This window comes from Emydura macquarii, unplaced genomic scaffold (genome assembly GCF_026122565.2).
Source record: "Emydura macquarii macquarii isolate MOO-44397 ecotype Brisbane River unplaced genomic scaffold, CSIRO-AGI_Emac_v2 contig_1253, whole genome shotgun sequence".
Lineage (NCBI taxonomy): Eukaryota > Metazoa > Chordata > Testudines > Chelidae > Emydura > Emydura macquarii.
In genome coordinates, this window is record NW_027131390.1 from 74,565,253 (window position 1) to 74,592,716 (window position 27,464).

At 40.6% G+C, this 27,464-nt stretch overlaps 1 protein-coding gene across 4 annotated transcripts in view; it reads left to right on the forward strand.

Moving 5' to 3' along the window:
• Nucleotides 1–1,107: 1,107 nt before the first annotated feature.
• The window catches only part of LOC137153644 (neurabin-2-like), a 66,570-nt gene continuing 40,213 nt past the window's right edge, over nt 1,108–27,464 (forward strand). For 3 of the 4 annotated variants that reach the window (XR_010919862.1, XM_067549232.1, XM_067549234.1), the window contains exons 1-11: nt 1,108–1,241; nt 2,140–4,030; nt 10,206–10,338; nt 10,992–11,112; nt 12,720–12,824; nt 13,064–13,184; nt 13,762–13,923; nt 15,645–15,698; nt 16,862–17,091; nt 22,540–22,636; nt 22,716–22,899. Coding sequence is in view for 3 of the 4 variants with exons in the window: in XM_067549232.1 (XP_067405333.1) it covers nt 2,393–4,030; nt 10,206–10,338; nt 10,992–11,112; nt 12,720–12,824; nt 13,064–13,184; nt 13,762–13,923; nt 15,645–15,698; nt 16,862–17,091; nt 22,540–22,636; nt 22,716–22,899 (2,845 nt within the window). In the remaining variant the exon portion in view is untranslated. The remainder of the gene's footprint in view (nt 1,242–2,139; nt 4,031–10,205; nt 10,339–10,991; nt 11,113–12,719; nt 12,825–13,063; nt 13,185–13,761; nt 13,924–15,644; nt 15,699–16,861; nt 17,092–22,539; nt 22,637–22,715; nt 22,900–27,464) is intronic. The other variant, XM_067549233.1, reaches the window with a different exon arrangement.

A 27,464-nucleotide genomic window follows, 5' to 3' on the forward strand; every position in this document is an offset into this window, starting at 1 on the left:
CCTGCCTATTCAAAAGTGGTAGGATTTAAAAAAAAAAAAAAAAAAAGCATTTATTTTTCTTTGCCATCTGATTTTTTAACCTTTAGGGTTGCGTGTTCAATATTTCCCCTGCAACCAGGTCTAGAAATCTTTTATTTTTTAAATGATAGTTAAGATTCTCACATAATCACTTGACTTTGGGTGACTTTAAGAAAAACCCCAAACATCAGGAGTTGACAGCACTGTGTTGATTTCTAGGCAAACTGACTCTTTTTAGGTAAAACATTATTATTGGTGTTTAAAAGTGTTTTTCTTGATCCTGCAAGGAGACTCCTGCATCTACAGGGAGCAGCTTGCAGGACTGCACTTGGAGCTGTTGTGTTTCACATGTAAACATTTGGGGCACGCCATCCCTTCCTGCTCTGCAAAAGAGTTATTACAGTGCAGAAATACCGAAATATTTGGAGGAAGGAGAGGAGCGGGAAGTTTTATTTTAAAATTTTGCTTTTTTGAAATTGTTTTTACTTCTGCTCAGGAAAGAAATTATGGGGCAAATCCTGAGACAGCTGATCACTTGCAGCTCCACGGGGCCGCTGAAGAGAAACTGACGCTCAACACCTCTCAGAAGCTGGCCCATTGGCTTCAGCGGAAATTGGATCTGCCGCCTGCTGGCTTTCAGGAGCGGGCCCAATATCTGCTACTATGGGAGGGGAAACCACAGAGCAGAGGGAATGATCCCATACTGTAGAGCTGAGGGCGACGCCGAAGGCTCATCTCAGCTGGCAGCAGCTGCAGTGCCGGTCCCGGAAGCACAGGGATCTACACATGAGCGCTCTGCTACCCCTCCCCAGATGGTATCATCCCAAGCCCTTATCCCACTATGGTATATCCCAGCGGAGGAGGAGCTCCCCCCCCCCCAAAAAAAAAAAAAAAAAAAGGAGCGGAATAGGCTCGTGCTCGTCGCTCTCGTCTTTGTGTGAGAGCGCGGGGGCGCGACACACAGGGAAGGAGGGGCGCTGGGAGGGCGCGCCGCCGCCGCCGGCCGGGGCCGCAGACAGAGTGAGCCGGACGGGGGTGATGCAGCCAGTGAGTTGGGCGGGCGGGGCCGGGCGGCAGTTTGGGGGTGGGGAAAGGACTGGAGAAGACGAGAGCTCTGGCTGCAGCGGGGTAACGATAACGATGGCGCTGTGCGTGCGGCCGCTGGGAGAGCGGAGGGGAGGGAGCCGGGCACCCCCGTCCCCAGCTGGGCTGGAAAGTTTGGGGTGAGGTGCTGAGAAGCAGGGGCCGGCTGTAATGTCGGCTCTGTGGGGAGCCCGGCTCCCGCCCCACGAGTCCCGGCGGCTCCTGGGGCTCCCAGCCCGGCAGGAGGCGGTTCCTCCTCGGGGGACTCGCTCTCCTGGGACGCTCCAACTTGGGGCCGAAACTTGTGGTTTTCCCCTTCCGGGCTGCGTGGGCCGGGCCGGGCCGGGCCGGGAGGGGGAAGGCGAGCGGGCGGCCGGGCCGGGCCCCAGGGCGCCGTAGGAGCGAGTTCGGGAGTGCTGCGGCCCCGGGGACACCACGCCGCGGGGCCGGCGGACAGGAGGGGCCAGGCTGGCCGCTGCTCCCGAGTGGAGCCGGCGCGGGGTGGGTTAGCCAGCGTGTCCCCCGGCAGGGGTGGGTGGGACGCGCCCCGGCGTGGTTGGGCTTTGGCCGCCCCTCAGGACATGGTGTGACCCGTGGGAGGCGAGTCCGTGCCCGGTCCTGAGGGCGTGGAGGGGATGGGCCGTGGTACGCCTGATGGTGAGGTGTGCGTGCATTGGAGGAGGGACGGGGAGGCATAGGAGAAACGGGCCGTGGCCCATGGCACTCCCGAGGGCGAGGCGCACATGAGTGTGTGTGGCTGAGTGGGGGCCCCTGCTGTGGTACCCCCGGAGGGCATGGTGATAGTGACACACTCACTGGGTGTTAATCTGGGGTTTCACTTCAGATTGTTCACGGACAGGCATTTAGAGAACTTGGATCTCCTTTTTTCTTGCAGGGAATGGGGATACAATGGGCTTAGCTTTTTGCCCTTTCTTAGGGTGGAAAATTCCCTTTGAGGCTCTGGGGAGGCTGACAAGTTTCAGAGGCATGTCCACACTGATGAGGTCTCAAGTAAATTAAATTATTCTTTCTTTACAGATGTTTTTCTGGATACAGTGATCAGCAGTGGATTTAATATCCTATATATCCAGATATGTCTTGATCTCTCTCCCATAACTCATTTCAATGTGAGCCTGGAAGAATAACCCAGCTAGAGGCTGCTTTTCAAGTGTTACACTCTCCAGGCTGCAGTAAGATCATATCTAGGCAGTGTGGGGGTGGCATTGGCTGTTGGTGCCGTGGGCTTTCCTCTCTATTCCTTGCCCAGAGTGAAGGATTTCTTTTTCTGACAATGATGAAAACTGAAGGCAAAGGAGAAAGGACTTTGAGAAGTGCTTCTCCACATAGAAATGCCTATACATCTGATTTCCATGCCATCAAATGCTCCTTTGATGGGGTAAACATCCCTGAAAATGCTTCCAACAAAGTGGGCCCCCAGCAGAAGCCAAACACCTCCAGTGGAGTGGGGAATGACCCACACAGCCGAGGGAGAGCTGCCACCTATGGCAACAGAGTACACAAGATCAAAAACATGTTCATGCAGATGGGGGGCTCCTCTTCCACACCACTGTGTGAGAGCAGCTCCCCCACTGAGGCCAAGCTCATCAACAAGGCAGTACCAGCTGATCTTGTACCTTCTCCCAGCAGCCCATCTTTCTGCAGTGTCCAAAAAAATAACCACCTTAATACCAACCCCTGCTGCATCCCCCTGGACTCACTGCCTGTGTCTCCTGCTGCTGACAAAATCATCCGTAGCAATGATGAGGGAGATCTGGATAAAGCTGCCTTGGCAGAAAAATTTTCTGAGACCAGGAAACTTTTCGAGAGGAACATAAAGCAGCGGAGCCCGGTGGACAGATATTCTCCCAGCAAATGTGAAAGAGGTGAAGATAAGACAAGACATGGTTCAGCCTCTCCTGACTGCAACAGTTTGGTGGATCATTTTAATTTCAATATAGATGTGATCCCTCATGTGGCCCTGGAAAGAACTGAAAGTCAAGGCAATGATGAGCACAGGCAGAAACATCCCAGCAGTGGCCCAAGATCTTCCTCCTTGAATGCCGGACCAATTTCTAGGCGGCTAGAAAGTTTTCTGGGTGACAGTGACACTGAAGAATCCAAAGAAATTTTCAAAAGTGAGGTCACCCCAAGTCAAGACTATGTGCTCCCTTGTAGCAGGGAGCCACCTGCTGCTATTCAAGGATGCACAGAGGAGATTCCATGTTCCAAAGAGCCTGCTTGTCTTGGTAGCAGCAGCAGGGGTGAGCTGAACCAGACACCTGAAGAAATGCATAAAAGGGAGCAAGTGGCTTCTGGGAGGGGCCAGCAGTATGTGAACAACACATCTGGGAAGGAGGCCAAGTGGTTAGCGGACAGTGCCCCCCCACAGGTCTTGCAGGTAGAGATGGTTCGGGCTGAGCTGGTTGTGGTGCAAAAAGAAACCTCAGAAAATAAAGAAGATATCTTGAAGAAAGATAGTGTCTTTCACGGGGAACACCCACTTGGGCACCAAACTGGAGAAGAGGAAGGGAACAATGTGTTTGGAGAACTGGAAGAGGTTACAGCATGCAGTGAGCCAAATCAGAAAGACAAAAGAGAGCTGGTGTCTCCAAAGGAGGTTCTTATCACACAGGTTCTGAACAATTTAGACCATGAGGGGGACACTGAAGAGGAGGAGGAGCATGTGGTGGAAAATCAGAGAGAGAAGTTGACAACTGCATTTTCTGTCAGTGCCTTTGGAATAGAGAATGCAGGTTTTGATGATGACAGGGATACAGAGTCTGAAAACCAGGGCCCTGAATGTAGAGAAACATTAGAGGAGGATGAGGAGTATACCTATGACAGTGATTATGAGGAGTTTCCTGGGCTGTCTGAAGAGGAAGATCCTGAGCCTGACAGAAAAGTCAAGTTTTCAACAGCACCTATCAAGGTAAAGTATGCTTTAATGATGATTTTCTTTGTTTCTAAATATATTCTTAACTATGCAGGAAATCCATTTTGATTATGCTCCTTTCAGAACTTTAAATATGGTGTTTATATTTCTTATTTTATTAGTTCAAATTGCAAAATATAGCAATATTGAATAGAGTTGTATACAAGAATGACCATCTCGAACAGTTCATTGCAAAATTCTTCGGGGTTTCAAATCCCTATCCACCTGTGGTCATCTAGCAAACCTGAGTTATTCCATCTGCACTTTAAATGCAAGTGGTGGTGGTGATCATTCAGCATAGTTTTCTCTAATAGACGATACTATTCAAGGGATAACGATTAGATCTATGTTATAGTCTTGATTATTACCTGGTTAGGGCTTGCTTTCCCTCCTTTTGAACTGAGGAACCTTAAAAGGGTCCAGTCTATGCTGTATTTTCTATAATGGAGGACTGCCGTAGTTTCCAACATGGCTAAAACATAGTTGTGTGCTTTCAACCTGTTAGACAAAACTGTTCGAAGCATGTTCCCAGACCAATGCTACAGCAATAGATGTTTGCAGTGCTGTAGCATGGTTCAGGTATAGAGTTAGTACTTGGCTTGATCCTATTTAAACTCTGGAACCAAACTGTGTTGTCTGTTTGTGAAGGAAAATTATTTTTTTTATTCGTGATTTGTGACAAGCTGTATTTGGATGGAAATTGGGATTCAGTTAAAATGTGCAAAAACAGCATTTAAAACACTGCACCCTTGTTGTCAAAGATAAAAACCCACTCTGGGCTACTGCTGTTATCTTTTGGAATCCTCATTTTCGCTAGGATTGCAGCAGGAATCAAACCTGTGAGCTCCTGAAAAGACATACATACCCTGCCTCCAAAGTCCTTTAAGGGCTGCCCCTTTGCTACTACCACTTCATCACCAGAATCTGTTTCCACCTCTTTGTTGTCTGGACTGAATTTTAACCAACTTGTATCTATTACTTAAATAAAACTACCTTAAATGTGCTGGATACATAAGTAATACATTAATCAAAACCTGTTTTGCATTTAAAGATGATTAAACAAAGGAAGTATTATTTAAAGTTAGTGAATTGAACTGATTGTTACACTCCATGACTATGAGAGGCCAGAAGAGACTTCTAGATCATCTAATCTGACCTCCAGTGTAGTATAGGCCACCACCACCCAGCACCCATTCACTAAACCCAACAACCAAAATTAGATCAAGGAACATCTAATGTTTTCTGAGGGATAACTTGAGTGAGTTTGAGTTTCTTGTGTGGCCTTTAATTAACACCACCAAGTGAAAAAAACTAATCTCAGTTTAGATAATTGATTTTAGAATTAATTTACAGTTCTTATGTGAAAGGTGCATTTTTAAATGTAAAAGATAAATAAAATATTAATCGTTAAGTTATAGAATTCGTAGGTGGTATACTCAAATGTTTTTTGTATCTTATTGCTTTCTTAAAGTTCTTGAAGTTTCTATATCTAGGAACAGAGTGAAAAGTGAACAAAATACAGGATTAAGTATTCAAAGTAGTCTTTTCTTAAAAATATTTAGATTAACTTTCTTGAACTGTATGAGTAGTTGTGAATTAATATAGAATATACTTTACCACCTAACCTCTGTTAAATTAAAGGCATCTAGATTGTTTTCCAGCATGGGATGTATTCAGAAATATAAGATAAACTACAATTAAATGTTTAATTGTTTATAAGGGGCTTTTTTATTTTAGACGTTTCCATACCTGCCTTTTTAAAATCCTGTTTTGGTTCTAACCATAACTGAAGACCTTCTCTTCCAGTGAGATCTTAACTCAGCGGGCTGGAAAGAAATACTTTAATCTGACACTTGCTGTGTCAATACTTCCGCATTTGAAGTTGAGAGATTTCATTTTCTGGCAGTGGAATGTCCATTCTTCTCACAAATGCTTTGACTTGTGTCCTCTTAGTATTCCCTCATATGATTGCTTTTGGGCAACCTTAGACTTGATCCTGGGACCTGTCTGTATACTATACACTGCATCCTTTATTCGTGTCAGAACTATATAGAATCCCTCCTAACTTTTTATTTTAAGAAAGTGTTAAAACAAATAATAAAGTTAAGAACAGGTGTTTAATGTTCCAGATTATGTTCAGAGAGTCCTCTAAAGTTGATTAAGGGATTTGCTGAAGCGGGTACAATGGGATTTATTTAGAATGGGGATACATACAGTTGCTTGACCAGGAGTAGAATACAAAGTAAGAAATACTAAGGTCAGCATGCCCAAGGCTGTGTCTAATCTTAGGAAATTGGTCATTTTCAAAATGGATATAATTAGTTAGCAAATAATTTCCAGGGTTTTGGTAAAGCCACTAAGCAATATACAGGGGCGGAGGACTGGAGTTGCTGAGTGAATGGACTATGTGAGAAACCTTATGTGCAGTTAGTCTCTGCTTTACCTTCTACTCGCTACTACCATGAACCTTTTCTTCCAATCATACTCCTTGGTATGAGCAGTCTCTTCCTGCTGCTTTGTCTTCCTCAGCCTCGGAAGCAGCCGTGGATGTGATAGTATGTGTTTTCATCAGATGCCTGGGGCTTTTGGCACAAAGCTGAGCCCAGAGTTGGTCTATGCGACAGTGGCTGCTGACAGTAGGTGGGATGAGAGCTTACTGCCTCGTCTGGCAAAGGGTGTATATCCATTGAAACAGCCATTGAGGAGGCATAACATAGTGCGGGAAAAGCCGATTTTAAATAGTAGTATCAAGAATTGGGTTAGCATGGAGTATGGTTCACATAATTGGGAGAAGAGGTGGCACAGATGTTCTGAGCAGTCCTACGAGTGCTCTTGTTCTCAGTGTTTCGGTGGTAACTAAGGATTAATGATAAAGGTTTTACAAACAGAAAATAACTTTAGTGTAAATTATGAAAGCAGCGATGTCGGAAAGGAGAATTGTCTTGTTTGGCAGGAGGCAGAAATTATTTACCTAGATCAGTGGTTCTCAACACTGGGGGTATGCAGAGGTCTTCCAAGGAGCACATCAGCTTATCTAGCTATTTGCCTACTTTTACAACAGGCTACATAAAAAGCACCAGCAAAGTCAGTACAAACTAAAATTTCTTAGACAATGACTTGTTTATACTGCTTTATATACTATACACTGAAATGTAAGTACCATATTTATATTCCAATTGATTTATTTTATAATTATATGGTAAAAATGAGAAAGTAAGCAATTTTTCAGTAATAGTGTGCTGTGACACTCTTGTATTTTTACATCTGATTTTGTAAGCAAGTAGTTTTTAAGTGAAGTGAAACTTGGGTTATGCAAGACAAATCAGACTTATGAAAGTAGTCTGGAAAGGTTGAGAACCACTGACCTAGACTATGATGCTGCTTTAATTAGGAGGCGAGACTAAAAAAAGTAGTAGCTATATGTCATAGGGAACAAACTTTTTGATAGTATACTAATAAAAGTATAGGTATTATGTTGGATTATGGTGGATTTCAGGGCCCCTCGGACTAGTATAAAATTTTCTTCAGAGTAGGGAAGACAAGAAAATAAGGCGATGTTGAAACTCTCCATGTAATCTGTAACTAATTCCAATTAGCTGAGAATCCTTGTAAAGTTTCTTAACCTTATTTATCAGCAATGTTGTATTTATGATTACTGTCACAAGTAGGTCTATCTTTAAATTATAATAGTGTATTCGATTAGAGTCCAGAGCTCCCCCAATCAATCAATATACAGCACCCCTGTGCAAGGTGCTGTGCAAATACATAATAAGCAATGGTCTCAGAAGAGTTTACAATCTAACAAAATAGTGTTGTTATAAAAGCCAACAGTAAGTTTTTCAGTATAGCTTTGTGTACCATTAAGATTGTATTTTTTCATTATTCTTTATATCAGTAGACTGTTAAGGCTAGAAAGGACTATTAGATCATCTCATCTGATCTCCTGTATATCGCAGGCCATTGAGCCCAAAACTTACGTTTGACTAAAGATTATCTTCCAGAAAGGCATCCAGTCTAGCTCTAACAATTTTGAGAGGGAGAATTCGCCACTTCCCTTGGTAGTTTGTTCCAATGGTTAATCACTCTCATTGTTTAAAAAAAAAAAAAAAAAAAAAGCCTTATTTCTAATTTGAATTCCTTTGGCTTTAGCTTCCAGCCATTGGTGGGTTTTAAGCCATTCTCTGTTATATTAAAGAGTTCTTAGGTACCTTGTATTTTCTCCCCTTTAAGGTACCACTTATACTCTGTAATCAAGTGACTCATCAGTTTCTTTTTGTTCTTTTGCTCTTTCATTCTTAATATATAAATTAAATAGATTGAGCTCTTTTTAAGTCTCTCACTGTGAGGGATTTTTTTTTCTAGCCCTTGATTCACTTTTGTTGCTCTTTTGCACTCTCTCCAATTTTTCAACATCCTTTTTGAGATCTGGACAACAGAACTGGAAGCGACATTGCAGTATTGGGTTTCAAGAATGCCATATACAAAGGTTAAAATCTCCTTTGTGGTCTTACTCGCTACTTCCCCATTTGTACATTCAAGCATCGGAGTAGCCCTTTCTGGCACAGCACTGCATTGGCAATTCATATTGAGTTGGTTGATCACTATGACCCCTAGACTCTTTTCAGTCATTGTTTTTCTAGGAGACTGTTCACTTTTTGTAGGTAAGGCCTACATTCCATGTTCCTAGATGTATAGCTTTGCATTTGGCTGAATTAAAACACAATTTGTTTAAACAGACCTGGTTTACCAATTTTGGCAAGAGCCATTCAGCAGCAGTGACTTCTGCCGCAGCCAGAGGCTTGTCGTCCTCTTTGTGCTCCTGGCTTGGCTCTGCCTTGCTAAGACTGCAGCCTTCCCCACACTTTGGGCCTGCAAGGATTGAGTGGCACAAGCCCCACAGCTATGCATGGAGCCCTCTGCAGCTCCGCTGTCATGGCCTCACTCACCAGCCAGAAGTGTGGGAGCCGTCCCCAGGCAGGAGCTGTTTCAGCAGTGGGGTGGCCTCCCCTGCTGCCAGTGGCTTGTCCTCTCCTTTGCAGCCCTAGCCTTAGATCTCTGCTCCACTTGGCCAGGACCACAGTCTCCCCCTCACCTTGTGCCTGGGTATCTTGAGCCCTTCAGTTGTGCAGCATGCCCTCGCAGCCCAGCCATCAGGGCTGGGAACCCCTGGCATCTCGTGTCGGTGCTGCCTTAACCCCAATCCTATCTCACCTAATTTCTTGCAGTTGTAAAAGTTAAAATTGTTAAAAATAGAAAACCGATTTAAAAAAATTGATATTAATTGTCAAAATCGGGGAGGGAGGAGGAAATTCTGCCAAGCCTAAGTGTAGGTTAACTTTGTCAGCTTTGGAAGTCATCATCTAGAAAGCATAGCACCAAACTCTTAATTCCCAATTGTGGTGCTGCTTGTTTATCACAGACACAAATTTCCAGAGTCCACATTGGCATTGTCAAACCATGTAAAAGAATTAACCAGATAAAACTGGTATTTCACGTCAGTGTAGAAACAAAGAGAATATACTATCTTATACCTTGTTTTTTTCCTTTCAGCATAAAACTATACATTTAAACATGAGCATTTTCGTTCACTGTGAATAAATTCATTGTCAATATAGTATTCATTCCTTCTCTTTTCTGGTCAGCCATCTTAGTGCTGGTTATTCATTAGTGTTTATTATTATCACTTTATTTTTAACAAACATTCAGCGGCAGTGATTACTAAATATAGTAATGTATGTAACATGGTATTTCCTTTTTCTGGGAGACAGTTTGAATCTCTTGCGAAATCAAACTGCATCTCTTTGTAGCCCAAAGTGATTGGCAGATTATGTTCTATTTTTTTATAGCTGTCTTTATAAAGGCTCTATAATAGCATTCCCTATTTATCTAAGAGGAGAGAAAAGTGTGCCTCAGTGACTTCTCGTGCATATTTGTTCCATATCCAAGTAAAAAGATGTTAAAGTATTTGGCTTGACACTTCTAAAATATTATCCTGGTATATGTGATTTGACAACGAAGTCCTACAGCAGCATTATTATTGCTCAAATAAGTTGAGTGGTTGTGTAGAAAATGAAATATTTAGGTTACCATCTTAATTTACAGATTGGTTTTCTTTTTGATATTTCTGTTTGAGTCAAAACTGCACTAAAATAAGATCTCTAATCTTTTTAAGGTTTTCAGTACTTACTCAAATGAAGATTATGATAGACGTAACGAAGAGGTTGACCCTGTGGCAGCATCAGCAGAGTATGAATTAGAGAAGAGGGTGGAAAAAATGGAAGTGTTTCCTGTGGAAATTGAAAAAGGTGCAAGTCAAATAATTGCTTGTGAAAGTGATTTCGCTTATACAGGCTGAAGTCATTTTAAAATAGATTTCTATCACATTTAGCCCTTGATCCTACAAAGACTTGCTGACATGCTTTGCTTTACACCAGAATAGTTTCACTGAATTCGGTACTTACGTAAATTATTGTAGCTCAGTTAGAGTCCAATTTACACCAGCCTGAGGATTTGGCCCATAATGCATAAAGTACATAAGTCTTTGTAAAATGGAATCATTAATAGCTCAAATCCCTAAAATTTTAGAATTCAATCCAAAGTGATCAGATACTACGGTGAGGGGACCTAGATAGAATAGATATTCAGTAACATTAACCTCTTTCCACACCACACCCAGACTTTTATAATGGGAGATGTAGATGCTTTTGCTGTTCTGAATCATTTTAATTAAGTATAATTTTGTATTAGTCTGTTGGGTTGTAATCTTACTGGGAACAGCCAGTCTGAGCTATTTTTATGTTGCAAATATTACTAAGGGGGGAGAGACAGCAAGCCAGTGAGCATGTTAAATGAAGACCAGGAATAGCACACACGCGTTATCATTGGTGACTATAATAATTTATGAAAATTGCTGTTTAAAATGTATTGTGGCTAATGTTAGAATTTTTGTGTTCCATAGGTGACAGTGGCCTAGGCATTAGTATTATTGGAATGGGTGTTGGTGCAGATCAGGGACTGGAAAAACTGGGAATTTTTGTAAAAACAATAACTGAAGGTGGAGCTGCTGAAAGAGATGGACGGTGAGTTTTCATTCGAATTGCTTGTATTATTTTGCCAAGTTCCAGAGATTTTGTAAAAATGATTTATAGTCAAGAATTCTTCAGTAAAATATATATAATGTAATGTAATAATGCTCTTCTTTTGGATGTACAGGATATGACTTATAGAATGCAAAAACCTGTGAGTGTTACACTCTCAAAATATTATGACATTTAATCAGATAATTTACTGCAATTTTAATTGAATTTAAATTCTCAAATCTTATTAAAAATTATTCAGATTCCAAAGTACAGGAGGACATAATACAATACAGTATATTTTAATAAAGGACGTCTCCGTAGCTTTCAGGTTGCTATCATTTTGGTATTCAGCTAAGCATGAAAAAGCTTTAGTAGACATAACAAATTAAATATAAAAACTCTCTAAATATGTTATATCTATTAGCTGGTGTAAATCAGCATGATTTTTTTGACTTCAGTGGCGTGAGACTGATTTATGCTTGCTGCAAATCACACCCCTTATCTTCCATTTTATGCACAATTACTTTAAGAAAAAGCAGAAAAATAAATCATTTCAGGCATAGGCCAGTCACTGATTATCTGGATTAGGAAGAACCTTCCCTTAAAGTGAGATTGTTCAATACTTATCCATAACAGGGTTTCTTGCACCTTCCTTTTTAAGCATCTGTTACAGGCTGCTGATAGAGCACAGTAGACTAGATAGACCATTGGTTCAATCCAGTTTATTAATTTCTATGTGTAATGTTGTGAAAGTTAATATTTAATTAACTTCATTTTGGACTCTCCCCCCAGACCCCCCAATCCTGTGATTTAACATGTGAAGGTATCAGTAAAAGTACCTATGAAGTCTACTCCAAAGTAAACAAAACTAAATCTAGAGTTTTCTGTTGCCCAAGATAGTGGTAAGTTTTAAGGAAGGGCATTTGCAAGGTATTTCTTCACCTGTGCTGCTTATTTTACTGGCAGTGTCTGTGAAAAAGGAGACCATTTTTTCACCTCTGGTTTACCCATCCCAGCATGGTGACACCTTCCTACTAATGTGTTAATCTAGAAGCCTGTTATATGGTACCTCCTGAAAAGAATATAATTTAATAATCTTGTGATATAGTTGTCTTCAGTGGTGGGAACATTTTATTTATCAGTTCATGTGAAGATACGATTGTTTCAAATTTTTCTCTCCTGTTTTTTTTTTTAGTAACTATATATCTCAGATCCCCAAACCGTTATTACCTTTACACGGCACAAGTTAGGTTTGCCTACAGCATCAATGGTAACACTATATCTGCATATACCACACATTCCCACAAGAATAATTCTGACAACCCAAAATGCCCGTAAGAATGTAAATTGTTGAAAATATCAAGACAAATATAATATAAATTAAAACAGATTAACTTCTTAGGAGTCAAGGGACAGGAGACGGCTTTTTTTTTTTTTTTTAAAGCGGTTAACCTTCTGGGGCTCAACAAATTGTTAAATTAAATACTACAGAATTTCAAGGAATATTTATCACATAGAATTAATAATTCACTCTACATTGTACAAATAATTTGTTAAACCAAAATCTGTCAGATTTATTGCTAAATATTTAATGATTTGTCTTGCAGAATCCAAGTAAATGATCAGATTGTTGAGGTTGATGGTATAAGTCTAGTAGGAGTAACTCAGCTTTTTGCAGCCACTGTGCTAAAAAACACCAAAGGCAGTGTGAGGTATGTGTTCTTTATGTGTGTGTGTGTGTGTGTGTGTGTGTGTATAATAATTAAAAATACTCTGGAATAAATTATTCATTAACAGAGAGGAAGGGAAAGAAACAGCAAATTGTGTAAAATGTTTTTATATAAATGTATCGTAAGTGGTCCCCAAGGACAGCAGTGTAACCGGCTATCATATATTGAACATAAGCTTGTCCTGTACTACCCTTTAATTTGTTTTGGTTTTTTCCTAATAGGTTTCTAATTGGAAGAGAGAAACCTGGGACTCAGAGTGAAGTAGCTCGTCTTATCAGTGAGACATTAGAGCAAGAGAGATGCCTGTATGAGCAGCACTATGCCCATGATGATACAGAACAGGTATAACTACCAGTATAATAGCTATATTGTATATAAACTAATTCCATATTTTTAACCACGACTTTCAGATATTTTACAGAAAATGAACTAAATGTTTTTGAACTAGACACCCAGGGGATAAAGGTGAAAAGGTGCAACTTCGTTAAAACTGGTGATAGTAACATATAAACTTCGCAATATCACTCCATATAATAATGCCACTTAATATCACTTACTGCCACTCCCACCAGGCCTTAGGCTAGTATCCTATCTGAGCACAACAGTCTTCTGGGAGAAAACTTCAAGGGAACCTGAAGAGAAGAAGCTAATTTTAAAAAACAACTGTCATTTGGGATGGCTGTTTCTTACTCTTTCTGTTTGGGGAATTTTTATGTGAAATGTTTGTAGATTACCATAACAGTACATAATAAGTATAAATTGTTCAGCCAACAAGGGAAAGAGGACAATTGCTAGTCAAAAGGAGTGATGTAATGTATGATTTTGGATTATTTGAAGGTTGTATGTTTAAAAAAACCAGATTTTTGCCATTAAAGAGGGGTCTGTGCTTTACTTCAGTAATGTTTTTATATCTTGTTAGGATGATGATTATGATGATGATGATGATGGTGAAGAAAATGCTTTTGAATCACATTTACATGGAAAGTCTGTGGAAGTATTTTATCTTCCTGAAAATGAAAATGAAGATATGAATTTACCACTGGATATGGATTCAGCACAGTTTCTCCTTAAATTTAAAGAGGTACTATAACATTACTTAAGTTCCTTATAAGTCTTATATGTTTATGCTCTAGAGCATCTGGGTCTTCTAAAACTGGTATTAATCTCCTTTGTGCCCTGTCTCATCGTATTCTATTTTTCCTCTGACAAATAAGGCCTATTATAAATGATCTTTCAAATTTGGGGATTTTGATGTACATAAAATTCAAAATAAGTGTTTCAGAAACTTAAAAAAAAGCTGCCAGAGCATTAGATTAAAGGACATTGACTGTCAGAAATTATAGGGTTTGTTTATGCTGTCTTCCCAGTACACCATGGTCCCAGCTCTAGCTGATCAAAGTGAAAATAAATCCCATCAAAATAAATGTATCAACTTTTTTAATTAACTCAAACTAATACTTATTTTTACATATTCCAGACATAGGAGTAACCATCTTCTTTGGCTTGATTTTTCTGCCTACCCCATCAGTGTAGTGTGAGAGTTCCTGAAAGAGTATATCAGGCAAATGTAGGAGTATTATTCCTATATCCTCAATTTTTGTTTAATGTTTCTGAAATGTAGGCCTTGCAAATAATCCGATCAACCCGCTGTTTTGTAAACAAGTATGAGTGAAGTGGATTTTTGCAGACTGCTTTTTGGGAAAAACATGCTCTGCATAAGAGCTCTTCCACCCCATGGTGGCTGCAGTGGATGCTTCTCCCTCAAATTCTTTCTAATGAGGATTGGACTTCTAGAGGCTTTGTGAAGCTGATTTTTCTGGGTAGTACTGAGGGAGTTTGGATTCCAGATCACTGGAGACCACTTCTAATTTTATAGGTTGGGGGAAGCATGGTGAGAAACTGACAGATCATTATGGGATCTCCATGCATAAATACCTTATACACTTGGGGATATGATGGAAACTGACTCTATATGGAAATCCATTCTCTATTAATAATTAATTAAATATAAATCAAGTGATCAGACTCATTATTTCACTTGTTTCAACATACTTTTGGTATTCTGTGCCTCCAAGACATTTGTGTCTTCTAAGTCACATATCTAAGGTGAGATTTAAGAGCTTGTGGTTGTCTGCAACAAATTTGCTATTGCCCTTGTGTGTGCATACTTAATAGCAGATTTCTTAAGACATTGTAATTGCCTGTGTACTTGATTTAAATGAAGCCTTTATGTAACCCCTGTAATTTACTGAAGTATCTTGATACCGAAGTCTTGCTCCTTAAACATACGGTTTAATATAAAAATACTTCATGATGATATTCTTCACGAACGTGAAGTAAAAAGACCCAGCACTACTGAATTTTCACTTCACTGTATTTACTACTTCCCTAGTACTAAAATTCACTGTTTTTGGCATGTTCAGTTCATTTCAAATATGATTTTAATTTGCTTGCTTTCTTAAAAATATTTCCCATAAATTATTTTGTGAATTTTTCAAATACAGATGGTCATGATTTGACTTTTATAGCAAATATGGATATCATAAGACCTATAATCTTTTTCTTCTTAAATTGAGAGATTAATTTTGGAAAAACATATAAAGTATAAGAGTCTGGTTCTCTTTTCTTTATGCTGGTGAAAATTATGGGTAACTTTTATTGAGCAAGTTAATGGATTTACACTAGTGTAAAACTGGCTTAAGTGAGAGGAGAATCAGGGCCTAAATATTTAGTAATAATCTTAAAAAATAATCTTTCAAATGTCTTTGTATATTTTTTGTCAACTATTACATTTCATTCTAGCTACAATTAAAGCATGCAGTAACAACGGCTGAAGTTAATCAACTAAAAGAGAGAGTAAGTTATTTTTTTTAAAGTTTTGCAATGTTTAAGGTTCACATTGTTCATGATAAGCTTCATGTTTAGAGGAGAAAAAGTTGGAATCAAAATGAAGGTCAGTAGATGTCTGTTTTAGGACTAGGGCACCATGTGCTTTGAGGCACACTAGACACAAATTTCTAAACCTGAATTCTGTGACAGATTGAAGAAATGCTGTAGCAGGATAAAATGCTTGAATAATATTGTTTAAAGTAGACTTTACTGAATTGAATAGATTGGATTAATTGGATATAAACTTGCCTCAGTTTAGTATTGGTGTGCCATAAAAATTCGATGCTTTTGTGTAGAAATTAGAGAGTAGTGGATATATTTGCTACTTTGGGACAGTGGTCATTTCTAGGAAGGAGGTTTTGGGATGATATAGGAAGGGATATGGGTGGAGATTCCCCTCCAAACAACCCCCCTTCCACACACCCCCTCTCCCCCCGCCCGAAATACACAAGCGCTTCTTGGGTGAGCTGACACACCATATAACTTCTCTTGGGCTGAGGGTTAGCTTAGCATCTTACTGTTTCTGATTGCTGTGGGAAAGGGATAATTTTTGTCTCCTCCCTTCCATGTTGTCAAGTGAGGTGGGGACAGAAAGCTATGAGCAGAAATATTTGCCTTAGGGTGGGGAGAAAGGACAACTACTTTTCTCTACCTCATTCTGCTCCATGAGGCAGGTTACAATCAGTTCTGGTGAATTTTGGTCATTTACTGCTGTCACTAGAACAGCCAGTTAGTGGTGAGAAGAGCATTTATCAGCATCCTATGCATGTGACAATGGGGTATGCTGCATTCTTTCAGCCTCAGCACAGAAAGCTACACAACTGGACCACAGCCATGTGTGCAGATACACTACTAAGTACACAGATATTTGGAACTATAGAAAGTTTCTTTATTAACTTGCTAAATTCACATTCCAACATGACAGAAAGGAAATCAGGAGGAGAATTTTAGGTACTACTGGATGAAAGGTGGTATACGTATTCAAGGTCTTGCTTTAAATACTGCTAAAATTGATTTAGTAAGTTAGCAGCTATTATCCACTTGTGCTTGTTTTAAGCAGCTGTTTCGATTTTTAACTTTTAGCATAAGATATAGTTCTTAAGTGTTGTTCTGAATGTTTTCCTTTTAAGTTAAAAACTACTGAAGCTGAAAAAGTGGAATGGGAGTCAAGTAAATCCCAGCTTCAGCAAACTTTAGAAGACAACAAAGAGAAAATTAAGAAGTTGGAGATCTATTGGTTAGAGGCACAAAGTTTATGCAAGACAGTAAATGAGCATCTTAAAGAAACCCAGGAACAGTATGATGCCCTGGAGAAGAAATACAACAAGGCCAAGAAATTACTTAAAGATTATCAACAGAAGTAAGTACACAAAAATGAAATAATTTCATGACCAGATTATAAATTGTGGTCTTTTTCTTGGTTTCATGTGCCCTATATTATAGGCAGAGTTGGTAGCAACACCTATAATTAAGGTTGTCTGGTACTTTCCATTATGAGATCCTGTTTTCAGTTGCTTTTGATTCTTCCAGACTTTAACCATTCACAGAGAATTTTTCCTTGCCACTGGTATGCCAAAGGCTGATTTGGGGGTAGGGGGATTTCAATATGGTTTCAGAATGGTTCAACTGTTTGAGAACAAGAGTAAGAAAAAACACATTGTCAAAACAATGTTAACAATTTTTATAGCTGTTTAGTTGTGTGACATACCAAGGTACAAATCTGACTGAGTAGCCGCATCACTCCTGCCCTCTAACATGGGGTGCACTTTACAATGCTTTCCTGCTGTAGCCTCCAGTCTGGATTGCTCACAAATAGCCTCCCGTATGCAAATCGCTCCCAGCTATGTCTGTGTGTGCTGCAGCCAAGCAGCCACACCTTGGCTCTTACCAGCCTTGGTTATACTGCAGGATGGCCCCATCACGCCCCAAGTTTTAGATTTTTCCTTCAGATATATATGTCCTGTATTGTCCAGCCCTCTCCTGTACAAGAAGTTTATATAAAGTCGGCTATTTGTTTAATAGAAATAATATGTACACAACTTGCCTCCCCGATGGAGTTTCCCCAGACACTTCAGTTTAAACACACTGGATTAGATAAAATAATATTAGGACAATACTGACCAGCAAATTATGAGTTTTCAAATGATACTTTACAAGGCCAATCTTTATACAAAGATTGTTACAGTAGTGTGTAGGTGTGGGCATCCTGTCACAAGTTGAGAAGGTGTAGACCCTCCATGTTTTGGAAGACGGACTAGAAATTAGTGTGAAGGTTTTCTCAGGGTCAGAAAGATGCCTCTTGTTGGCCTGTGAAAATCCATCCAAATTTGGCCAATTTACAAGTCTCTGAAAATTGCTGTTAACACATACTCTATACAGATTTGTTTGTGTGCTGGAAGCAAAATTTTCTAAGCATTCTGTGTGCACTGAGTATGCTCCAGCCCCGGGCTGCAGTGGCTGATCAAGACTCTCCTTCAGTTATTATCCCTGGCTGCTGTGGTGCCGGCCATTGGATCTGAGAGTAGGGAGTCTGACTCTCTCTCTTGTTCTTGCAGTGTTCTCCCTGCTGGTGTCCCAGCAGTGTGGAGGAGGAAACAGTAACAGCCTGATTCAAAGGCAGAAGGGAAATAAGCAGGAAGGGGAGAGGAATCATATTGTGAGTGGGGGATGGGTTGGGCTGGATGCTAGCAATGGGGCACAGAGAAAAGCTGGGGCGATAAGAATTGGGGACACAGGAGCAGGGTAGAAAGCGAACTTATTGCCAGGGATGTCTAATCAATAGAGACACTCCTTATAGAAGCCAGGATTCCTGAGTCCAAGCATTCATTTGCTGTCTAGCAAATAGTTGTGAGACTTTTACAGGCAAAGTGTGTGTCGTTCCCCACTGATGGGTGGTCCACATGGAGGATAACCACTTACCACTGCTACCAATTACTATGTTAGTTCAAATGGTAGAAGTCTGTTGTGTGGCTCTGAAAGTTTCAATCTGTGTATTTGTATTATTGTAGTCATGGACTAGGACTCCATCATGCTGGGGGGTACAAACACAAAACAAAAAGACAGTTCCTGCCCCAAAGAGTTTATATTGATCCATGTGGGGATAAATGTACTCCTACTGGATGGAATTTATTTTTTCAATTCACTTTTTTAAAAACTTTAATTGGATGCAAAATCCTAAATTAAAAGAATGTTAAATTTTATCAAGTCAAATACTCAAAAGTTAAGAAATACCAGAGGGCTCTCTGAATAACCTTAATTCAGCCCTTTGTGCATATGCATTTTGATAGTGTTTAACTGCATGTTCCATAGTTTCCCTCAGTACTCCTCATTCAGTGCATAGAATGGATAAGGCACGTGGATTCAATCAGGGGTCTAAATTGAAAGAGGTTGTTTATAGGACCTCTTTCTCATTTTTTGCAAAAATTGGAAGATGTGTAGTGAATGAGGCAGAGGCCTTCAGGAAGAGAGAGGAGGGTCTCGGTTAAGGCAGTTGAATACTATGTGAAGATTGAATTCCCTCTCTGTCTCTGTAACAGTGTTTTCTATGTGTTGCTGGAGAAGTCACTTAAACCATAATGTTCAACAGCTGGCCACTAACTATGTGCTCCTTGTTTTCTGGGTGCCTATCTTGAGACACTTGGAGCCTAATTTGTAGAAGTGCTGAGCACTCAACTCCAACTGCCCTCAATTGGAGCTGTGCTTTGAACATATGAAGGGCTATGACATGTTAAATACTCAGAAAAATCAGGCCCTAGCTATTACTAATTGAGTACCCAAAATTATAGTACATACTTTTAACAATTTTTGTCTTTAACCTGTGCCTCAGTCCCATCTGTTAAATATGAATAATAGTTCCTACTTACCTCTCAAAATGGTGTGAAAATAAATTGTGAAGCATTCAGATACTATGGTGATAATTACCATAAAAAATCCATGAGGACATAAATGAATAAATAAATAAATTCAGTGCTGACTGTGTATCACGCGGTGCTCACTGAGTCAGGATGGTATGTGGAAAAAGTCTGTGGCTATACATTAAATAAGAAGGATAAAAAGAAATATGTAGTGAGCACCATCCGTGTATTGAATGAGGCAGAGGTCCTGTTGTTGGGGGTTGGAGAAGGGGTAGTATGTGATCATATAATAAAAGATTGCGTCATGCTACATAGGCACATGGAATCAATTAAGACTGCAGGGACAAACTTATTTCTGACGCTTCCTAACTTTTGAGTGATTAACATTGCAACCTTAACATTTTTTAATGTAATTTTGGTAGGTAGTTAGGATATAGATATGTAAAGGTTGAAATATTTGAATACAGACCATTCACCCTATCGTGTTGAGAGAACGGCCTTTAGCAGACTTCCAGAATTGTATTTGTTTTGTTCCTGAATTTTTTTTAAGATAATGAAAGTGAAAGTCTGTCTCACTCAGTCAGTAGCAGAGGGAGTTAGGACACAGGGTGGGAAGAAATCCAGAGTTGCTGATTGACTGGTAACACTTAGGGCAAGTCTACACCATAAACTTACATTGGCGCAGTTTCACCAATGCAGCGCTTCTGGTGAAGTTACTCAGAGCCGATGGGAGAGAGCTCTCTTGTCCGCTTAATAACTCTGCTCTCCCACCGATGTAGTGCTGTCTATACAAAGTGTTAAGGTTGGTATAACTACGTTGTTCAGGAGTGTGGATTTTTCACAGCCTGGTGACATAGCTATATTGAATTAAGTGTGTAGTGTAGTGTAGTGCTGGCCTCAGTGTATGGCTGTACTGGCAGCTGGGAGGTGTAATTCCCAGCTCAAGTAGCTGTACGCATGCCAGCTGTGATCAAGCTAGTGTACTAAAACAGCACAGGCTAGCAGCCTGAGTACAGTCCTGTGTGAGACTCTTAGTATGTACTCAGGCAGCTAGCCCAAGCTGCTGCTTATGCTGCCGTGGCTACACTGCTGTTTTTAGCATACGAGGTCAATCAGAGCTAGTGTGTACATCCTACCCGATCTGGGAATTAGACATCCCAGCTACAAGGTGAATGTACCTTTACTTTGCAGCCTGATGAAGTATAGACTGAAGAATTGGTGCCAGTGGTTATGCAACAAGAGGATGTAACAGTTCATCTGGTGGGATGGGGGAAATAAAGGGGTAGTATGCTGAAGTGCAGAAAGGGTTGGCTTTGTGATAACAAAGAGCACCTGAACACAAAAACTTGACTTCTTTTGCATGTAGTGGTGGTTGAAGAGGTTAAATATTTTTTTCCTCACCCTTGTTGCATGTGTTACTTTTTCTGTTTTTTCCCACTTTCTTTTTAACTGTGATGTTTCTAGAACAGAAACTTTGTTGCATGGCGCTGACCATAACGTGGCCATACTCCCTGTTTGATGTCCCTAGGTGCGAAATAAAAATGAATAATGGGACATTTATTAATCAATTAAGTATTTATTACAGAACTTTCCCGAGTGAGTTATTCTGATGCTGAAAACATGAGCATTCTCCTTGACTGTATGTTTCCTGATAATGGTTGTATATAGTTAAACCTTTATCTTCCTTTCCATAATCCTCTCAACAGAATATTGGTACAGAATCTGGTATTTTCTTTAAGAATATATTTGGTATCTAAATATCAGCCAGAGCTGCTTAAGAGACTGTGAATAGTCTGCTCTTATTCAGATACGGCAATGGTAATTAACTTCTTTTTTCCTTCCAGGGTAGACTACTGTAATTTGAGTGATCCCTAAAGTCCACTTAGAAGTGTCTGATAGTACAAAACACTTGTGTATGTTTTGGGTAGTCGCTGTGAGCACGTAATGCCTTTATACCAGTTTCTGCACTTGCTGCTTCTCTGAGTGCAGTTTGTGATACTTACCTCTGCTACGCACATCTAGAATTACCGCCTTTTACGTTGTGCCTTTTCACACAATTTAAGAATCTCTTGAAAGGTCCCTCTCCTGTTTTATGAAGTTTATTTGCTCTGGAGCTCAAACATAAACAAGAATATGTCTGCTTACATTCTGGTTCACTACTCTTTACTGTATTGTGCACACTGTTACCTCTCTCTGGCTGTACCTGGACCCCATCCCATGTTGTTTAAATGCTCTGCAACTATTATTTTCAGTCAGATTCTTCATTAGTTGCTTGCTTTTCTCCAGCACAGTGATATTGCTACATTTTATTTCACTGTATGGTGTTTCATCTCCCCTCTGGGTCAATTTTCTTTTATCCTTCTCATTTTCTTTAGTAGGCAATTACAGAATAATGTTTGTTGTTGCTTAAACTGCAGGCTATTACAAACTCACTCAAATAGGCGTAAAAAGGAAGTTGACAGGGTATTGGTTTATAGCTATGGAGCTCTATCACAACCTATGGAATGAATATTGAATACTTTGGCAGCAGCACCATCTTAACTATGTAAAAAAAAAGATAGAGCAGTTCCAATAGTTTGGGTTCTGTATTCACACAACATCTTATACGCATACATATTTACACTACTTGTATTTTTTTTTTTACAGGTAAAATAGCCAAATGGAATTTTCTAAAGAATCTTAAGCGAGGGGAAAGTGTCCCTCACCTTATATGGCATTTTAAGCTTTAGCCCAGAGTAAACTTTATAGTTATAACCCCTGTTTTTCCTTGTATTTGTAGTGCACGTATTTGAGGGGACAAAGTTACTGAAAGTTGTGTATTGGCCATTTGCAGTGTTTAAATGATGTTGTAACGAGGATAATTAGTTTAATTCAATAAATAACCAATTTTAATGTTTCCTTATCAACTGAAAACCTTCTAATGTTGCAGTATAATTGTATCTTTCCCCTGCTAGAGAAATAGAATTTATGAAAAAGGAAGAGGATCATATAAGGGATCTTGAAGAGAGAGATCAGAAACATGCAGAACAGCTGAAAATATTGCAGAAAGAGGTTAGGCAATATGCTATTTTAATACAGTTTTCACATTCTTGGGAAGTGGTATCTAACTTTTGAATTTTAACATTTGCAGATTTCAGAGCTTCAGAACAAATTAAAAATATATCAGAAAATGCCTCATATGTTTGGTGGTAGCATTTTGCTGGATGTTGCCTCTCAATGTCCAGAAAAACGAAATGAATGTTCAGAGATTAAAGAAGAAAATGCAAAAGAAATAGAGTCATCAGCAGTGGAAAAATTAGGTTCTTCAGACACTGGTAAGTTGAGCAGTAATAAAAAGATAAAAATCTATGCTAGTAAAACTCTCTAAATTATTGACTGTAACCAAATAAAGTACAGGTGGGTGTGTAGTGGAAGAGAGCTTTGTTTGTGTGTTTGAAAAAGAAAAAAAGAGAGAGTTAAGACCCTCTTCTTAGTCTTCACTGTAGTACAGAAAATGAATTGTAGCTATACTGGATTTTGGGGATGGTGTGGGAAGTGTTAGGCATAAAGTTGACTGTGGTCCTTTTTAATGGAGGGTTATACATATATTAATGAAAAGAAGTGTGTAGATTGGATATTGTAATGTATTTTCTTAAGTACCCTGGAAAAGAGATTAAGGTTATTTTTAAACGAGCCTTATGAGTTCTACTTTGAACAGCTGGTTGATATTTTCTTAATATACTACAAAGGGACTATTTACATGATGGGATTTGTATGATCAGGATTTTATCAGAATGCAATACAAACACAAAGGCAAAAGAGTAATTTTTTGGCAACACCTTACTACAACCTTAGAAAGTGTATTTGCTTTCTTTAGTGTCTTGGGTCGTCATTGCAGAGAAAATGGTTTCTTGAATAGGGGTAACTTAATTTATCTTGTGCCGTCATAGAGAATACAGTTTCTAGGTCATAAAACCACTAACTCTGAATGGAGTAATTTTTTTCCCTTTCAACATGAAGATCTTATGAGCTTAGTAAATAACTTCACCCAATCCACTCACATATTGAGATCTGACAGGCTCTTCAAAAACCCTTAAAATAAGAGAAGTTTCTAATGCTATTATCCCATTTTCTGAACATCTGTTTGGTGATCAGAAGACTTATCCAATTTTCCTAAGAATCTTTCCAAAGAAGCATCTTTTTTTTATTTATAGCTTTGCACATGTCTTTTCTTGGAAAGCATTGTTACAATCACAGTCTATGAACTGCAGGGGAATCTGCATCTGTTTCCTTGGTTACCTGAGAATAGCTGAATCTAAATGACTAAACAAATTCATGCCTTAAAAGTTTTACAGGATAAAAATTTGTCAGCCATAGGTCCATATGGCTGTTTCATCTGTCTAAGGCCTTGTCTACACTAGAAAGTTTTTTGTCGACTCAAGTTACAGTGGTGATCAAAAAGTGCTGTAATTACAATGCTTGTGCCTGTCCACACAGCACTCATTGTGTCACTGAAGCATGTCCACAGCTGATGCTCTAGCATCAACAGTGAGAGCAGTGCACTGTGTGCAGCTATTCCACTGTGCAGCTTATCACCTTGTGCCACTAGGAGTTGTGGGAAGGAGAGAATCGCAGTGCATTATGGGTGCAGGCTCAACTTCCCATAATGCAGTGATTTCTGTCCTGTCATTCCATGGGTTTCAGACTGCATTTTGCAGCATTTTTCAATGGCCCCAGTTTCCTGAGTGCCCTCCATCTCTATCTGAAAGGATAGATCCTGCACTGCTCTCCACTTTTGTTGACAGTGAACACGTCCGTGACTGGTCATGCAATATATCATGAGCTCCCAATTGGAACTCGACTCCAAGGCACCTGACCTGCTGTGTGCCATGCAATCAAACAACGCCGGATTACTGTTTGCATTCATTGGGCACCACCATTTCTGGGCGCATGAAACAAGCACTGAGTTGTGGGATTGCATCGTATTGCAGATCTGGGATGACAAGCAGTGGCCGCAGAATTTTTTAATGTGCAAAGCCATCTTCATGGAACCCTGTGCAGAGCTCACCTCTGCCCTGCGGCACAAGGATACCAGAATGAGAACTGCCCTCTCTGTGGAGAACCGTGTGGCGATCACCATGTAGAAGCTGACAACTCCAGACTGCTACCGATCTGTTGCTAATTAGTTTGAAGTTGGGAAGTCCACTGTTGGAGCTGTGTTATCGGAGGTGTGCAGGACCATTAATAGTATCCTCTATAAAGGACAGTGAGTGTTGGAAATGTGCATAAAATAGTGGATGACTTTGTAGCGATGGAATTCCTTAATGGTGGCGGGGTGATAGATGGCACGCATATCTCAATTTTGGCCCTGGATCATCTTGTGATGGAGTACATCAATAGAAAGGGGTACTTCTCTATGGTACTGCAGGCACTTGTGGATCACCATGAGCATTTCACTGACATCGACATGAGTGAGTCAGGTAAGGTGCATGATGCATGCATCTTCAAGAACATTGGCCTGTATAGAAAGCTGGAAGCAGGGACTTCCTTTCCAGACCAAAAGATTCCAGTGGGAGATGTCGAGATGCCCATAGTGAACTTGGGAGACCCAGCCTACCCCTTACTGCCATGGCTCATGAAGGCAACCTGGATAGCAGCAAGGAGTGCTTTAATAAGAGATTGAGCAGGTGCCGAATGACTGTTGAATGTACGTTTGGCAGATTAAAAGCTTGCTGGTGATGCCTTTATGGCAGGTTAGACCGAAATGAGGAAAATATTCCCATGGTTATAGCTGTCTGCTGTGCGCTCCGTAATATTTGTGAAGCTAAGGATGAAAAGATTCCCCCTGGGTGGAGCATAGAGGCAAATCGCCTTGCAACTGAATATGAGCAACCAGATGTGAGGGCTGTTAGAGGGGCACAACCGGGGGGCATTTGAATCAGGGAGGCCTTGAGGAACTATTTTGACAATGAGCACCAATAAGGTGTCTTTGTAAACAGTATTGTGCCTTTTGGACTGCTATCCAGTTTGCAGTGTGTATCAGTATGGGGTGCAACCACTGTGTGTAAGAGTCAAAGATTGCTTATTGTTTAGAGTATGTCTTTATTATTTAACAATTATTCACAACACACACGAAAAGCTGGGCTGGAAGGGAGAAAGCAGTGATGGGTAGCATGAGGTATGACAACTGGGTGTAAGTCCAGCTATTGTTCTGGAAGCTGTCTGAAGGGGTGGAGTGAACAGGGTACTGAGATGGGCCGGAAGTTGGTTAGGAATGTGTGTGTGCAGTTTGGGGAGGGCATGGAAAGCAGTTCTGTATTGGCTGCAAGGTGGGACGAGCATGCAAGAATTCAGTCTGCAATGTTATGAGTGACTTTAGCAGCGCCGTTTGCTCCTCCATGGCTTTTATCATGCGCTTGTGATCTGCTATCACTCACTCCTGGTTCTCCTGCCTGTCACTTTTCTGATTTTTGGACACAGTGTGTCTCCATGCCCTTTTTTCTCTTTTTCTGCCTCCAACGACTGGAGGAGTTTTTGGAATTTCTCTGTGGTGGTTTTCTTATCAGCTGCGTGTGTGAGTGTGAGTGTGAGAGAGAGAGAGAAGGTTCCCCTCAAGGGCACATCTGTAGAAGCATAATAAACAATGAACAGAAGCATGATTGTGAGTGCAATAACAGCATTGATGCATTACTGTAAAATACACTTCTTTCTCACTGTCCCCTGGCAAGCCCACATCTCGACAATCAACCAGGGCAGGGTGAGTTGTGTCTGGGAGGAGGGGGCACTCAAGCTGGGGAAAAGGTTCTCAGTGGTTGTTCGGGGTATTGATACTGGTAGATAGGGACAAAATTTCAAATTCTGCCACCATTTTCCACAGATGGGGGCCATAGAAGCCAATATCTCACTTCTGAAAGTAAGCAGGGATGCTAGGGTGCATGTAAGCAGCTTCAAACTGGATCCTTATGCTGCTTGCCTGTGTGCCACTTTGGTCCCTGCACAGTTGATTGCTGATTGATGCAGGAAAGTTTCCTACAATGGGGGAAGAAACAAAGCAGCTCTGCTGAGGAATCTTTGGCAGAGGATTGGCAAGTACCTCCAGGAAAGTTTACTAGAGATCTCTGGAGGATTCCTGTGAAATCTCGGTGTGCATTAACACGCTTTTCTGCTGCACTGCTTAGCTGCACAGGGGAATGGGAAGCACATGGAAACACAGCTACTCTTGTGCATTTCTATCCCTTCAACCAGCTGTATAATGCAACACAGCAAAGGACAGCTATATCTCATGTAACCGAGCAGCATCAGCTCAAAAAAATTACTTATCCAAGATCCCCTCTCCTGCATCTTGCAATCCAGAGCTGGAGGGCTGGGACTGGTTCAACCTCTTTGGCTTCAAGAAGAGGTCCTGGCCCCCCCATGTCAGCAAACGACTGTGTCCCCTGCTCCATGTGGTCCTCCAACTTGGCCTCCTCATCCATGACTTCTTTGTCAGGGTTGAGTCCGGTCGCCATTGCTCCTGGGCAAGCAGAGGTATCCACAGGTCTGTTGGTGGTGGAGGTGGGGTCACCGCTGAGGATGGCTTCCAGCTCCTTATGGAAACAGCAGGTTTTTGATTCTGCACCAGAGCGATGTTTTGACTCCCTAGCAGTTTGGTACCTCTGCCACAGCTCCTCGATTTTTGCACGGCATTGCAGTGTATGCCGTTCATAGCCCTTCTCTGCCATTAAATGAGAAATTTGACCCTATGTATCAAAGTTCCTTCGGCTGGAGTGGCGCTGGGACTGCATTGCTTCCTTTCCCCCAAATGCCAGTCAGATCCAAATGCTGTGGTGAGCTCCTAGTGGGAGAATGTTTGGTGCATGGAGCCGCCATGGTTGGCTGGGAAGATGAGACGTGAGCTTTC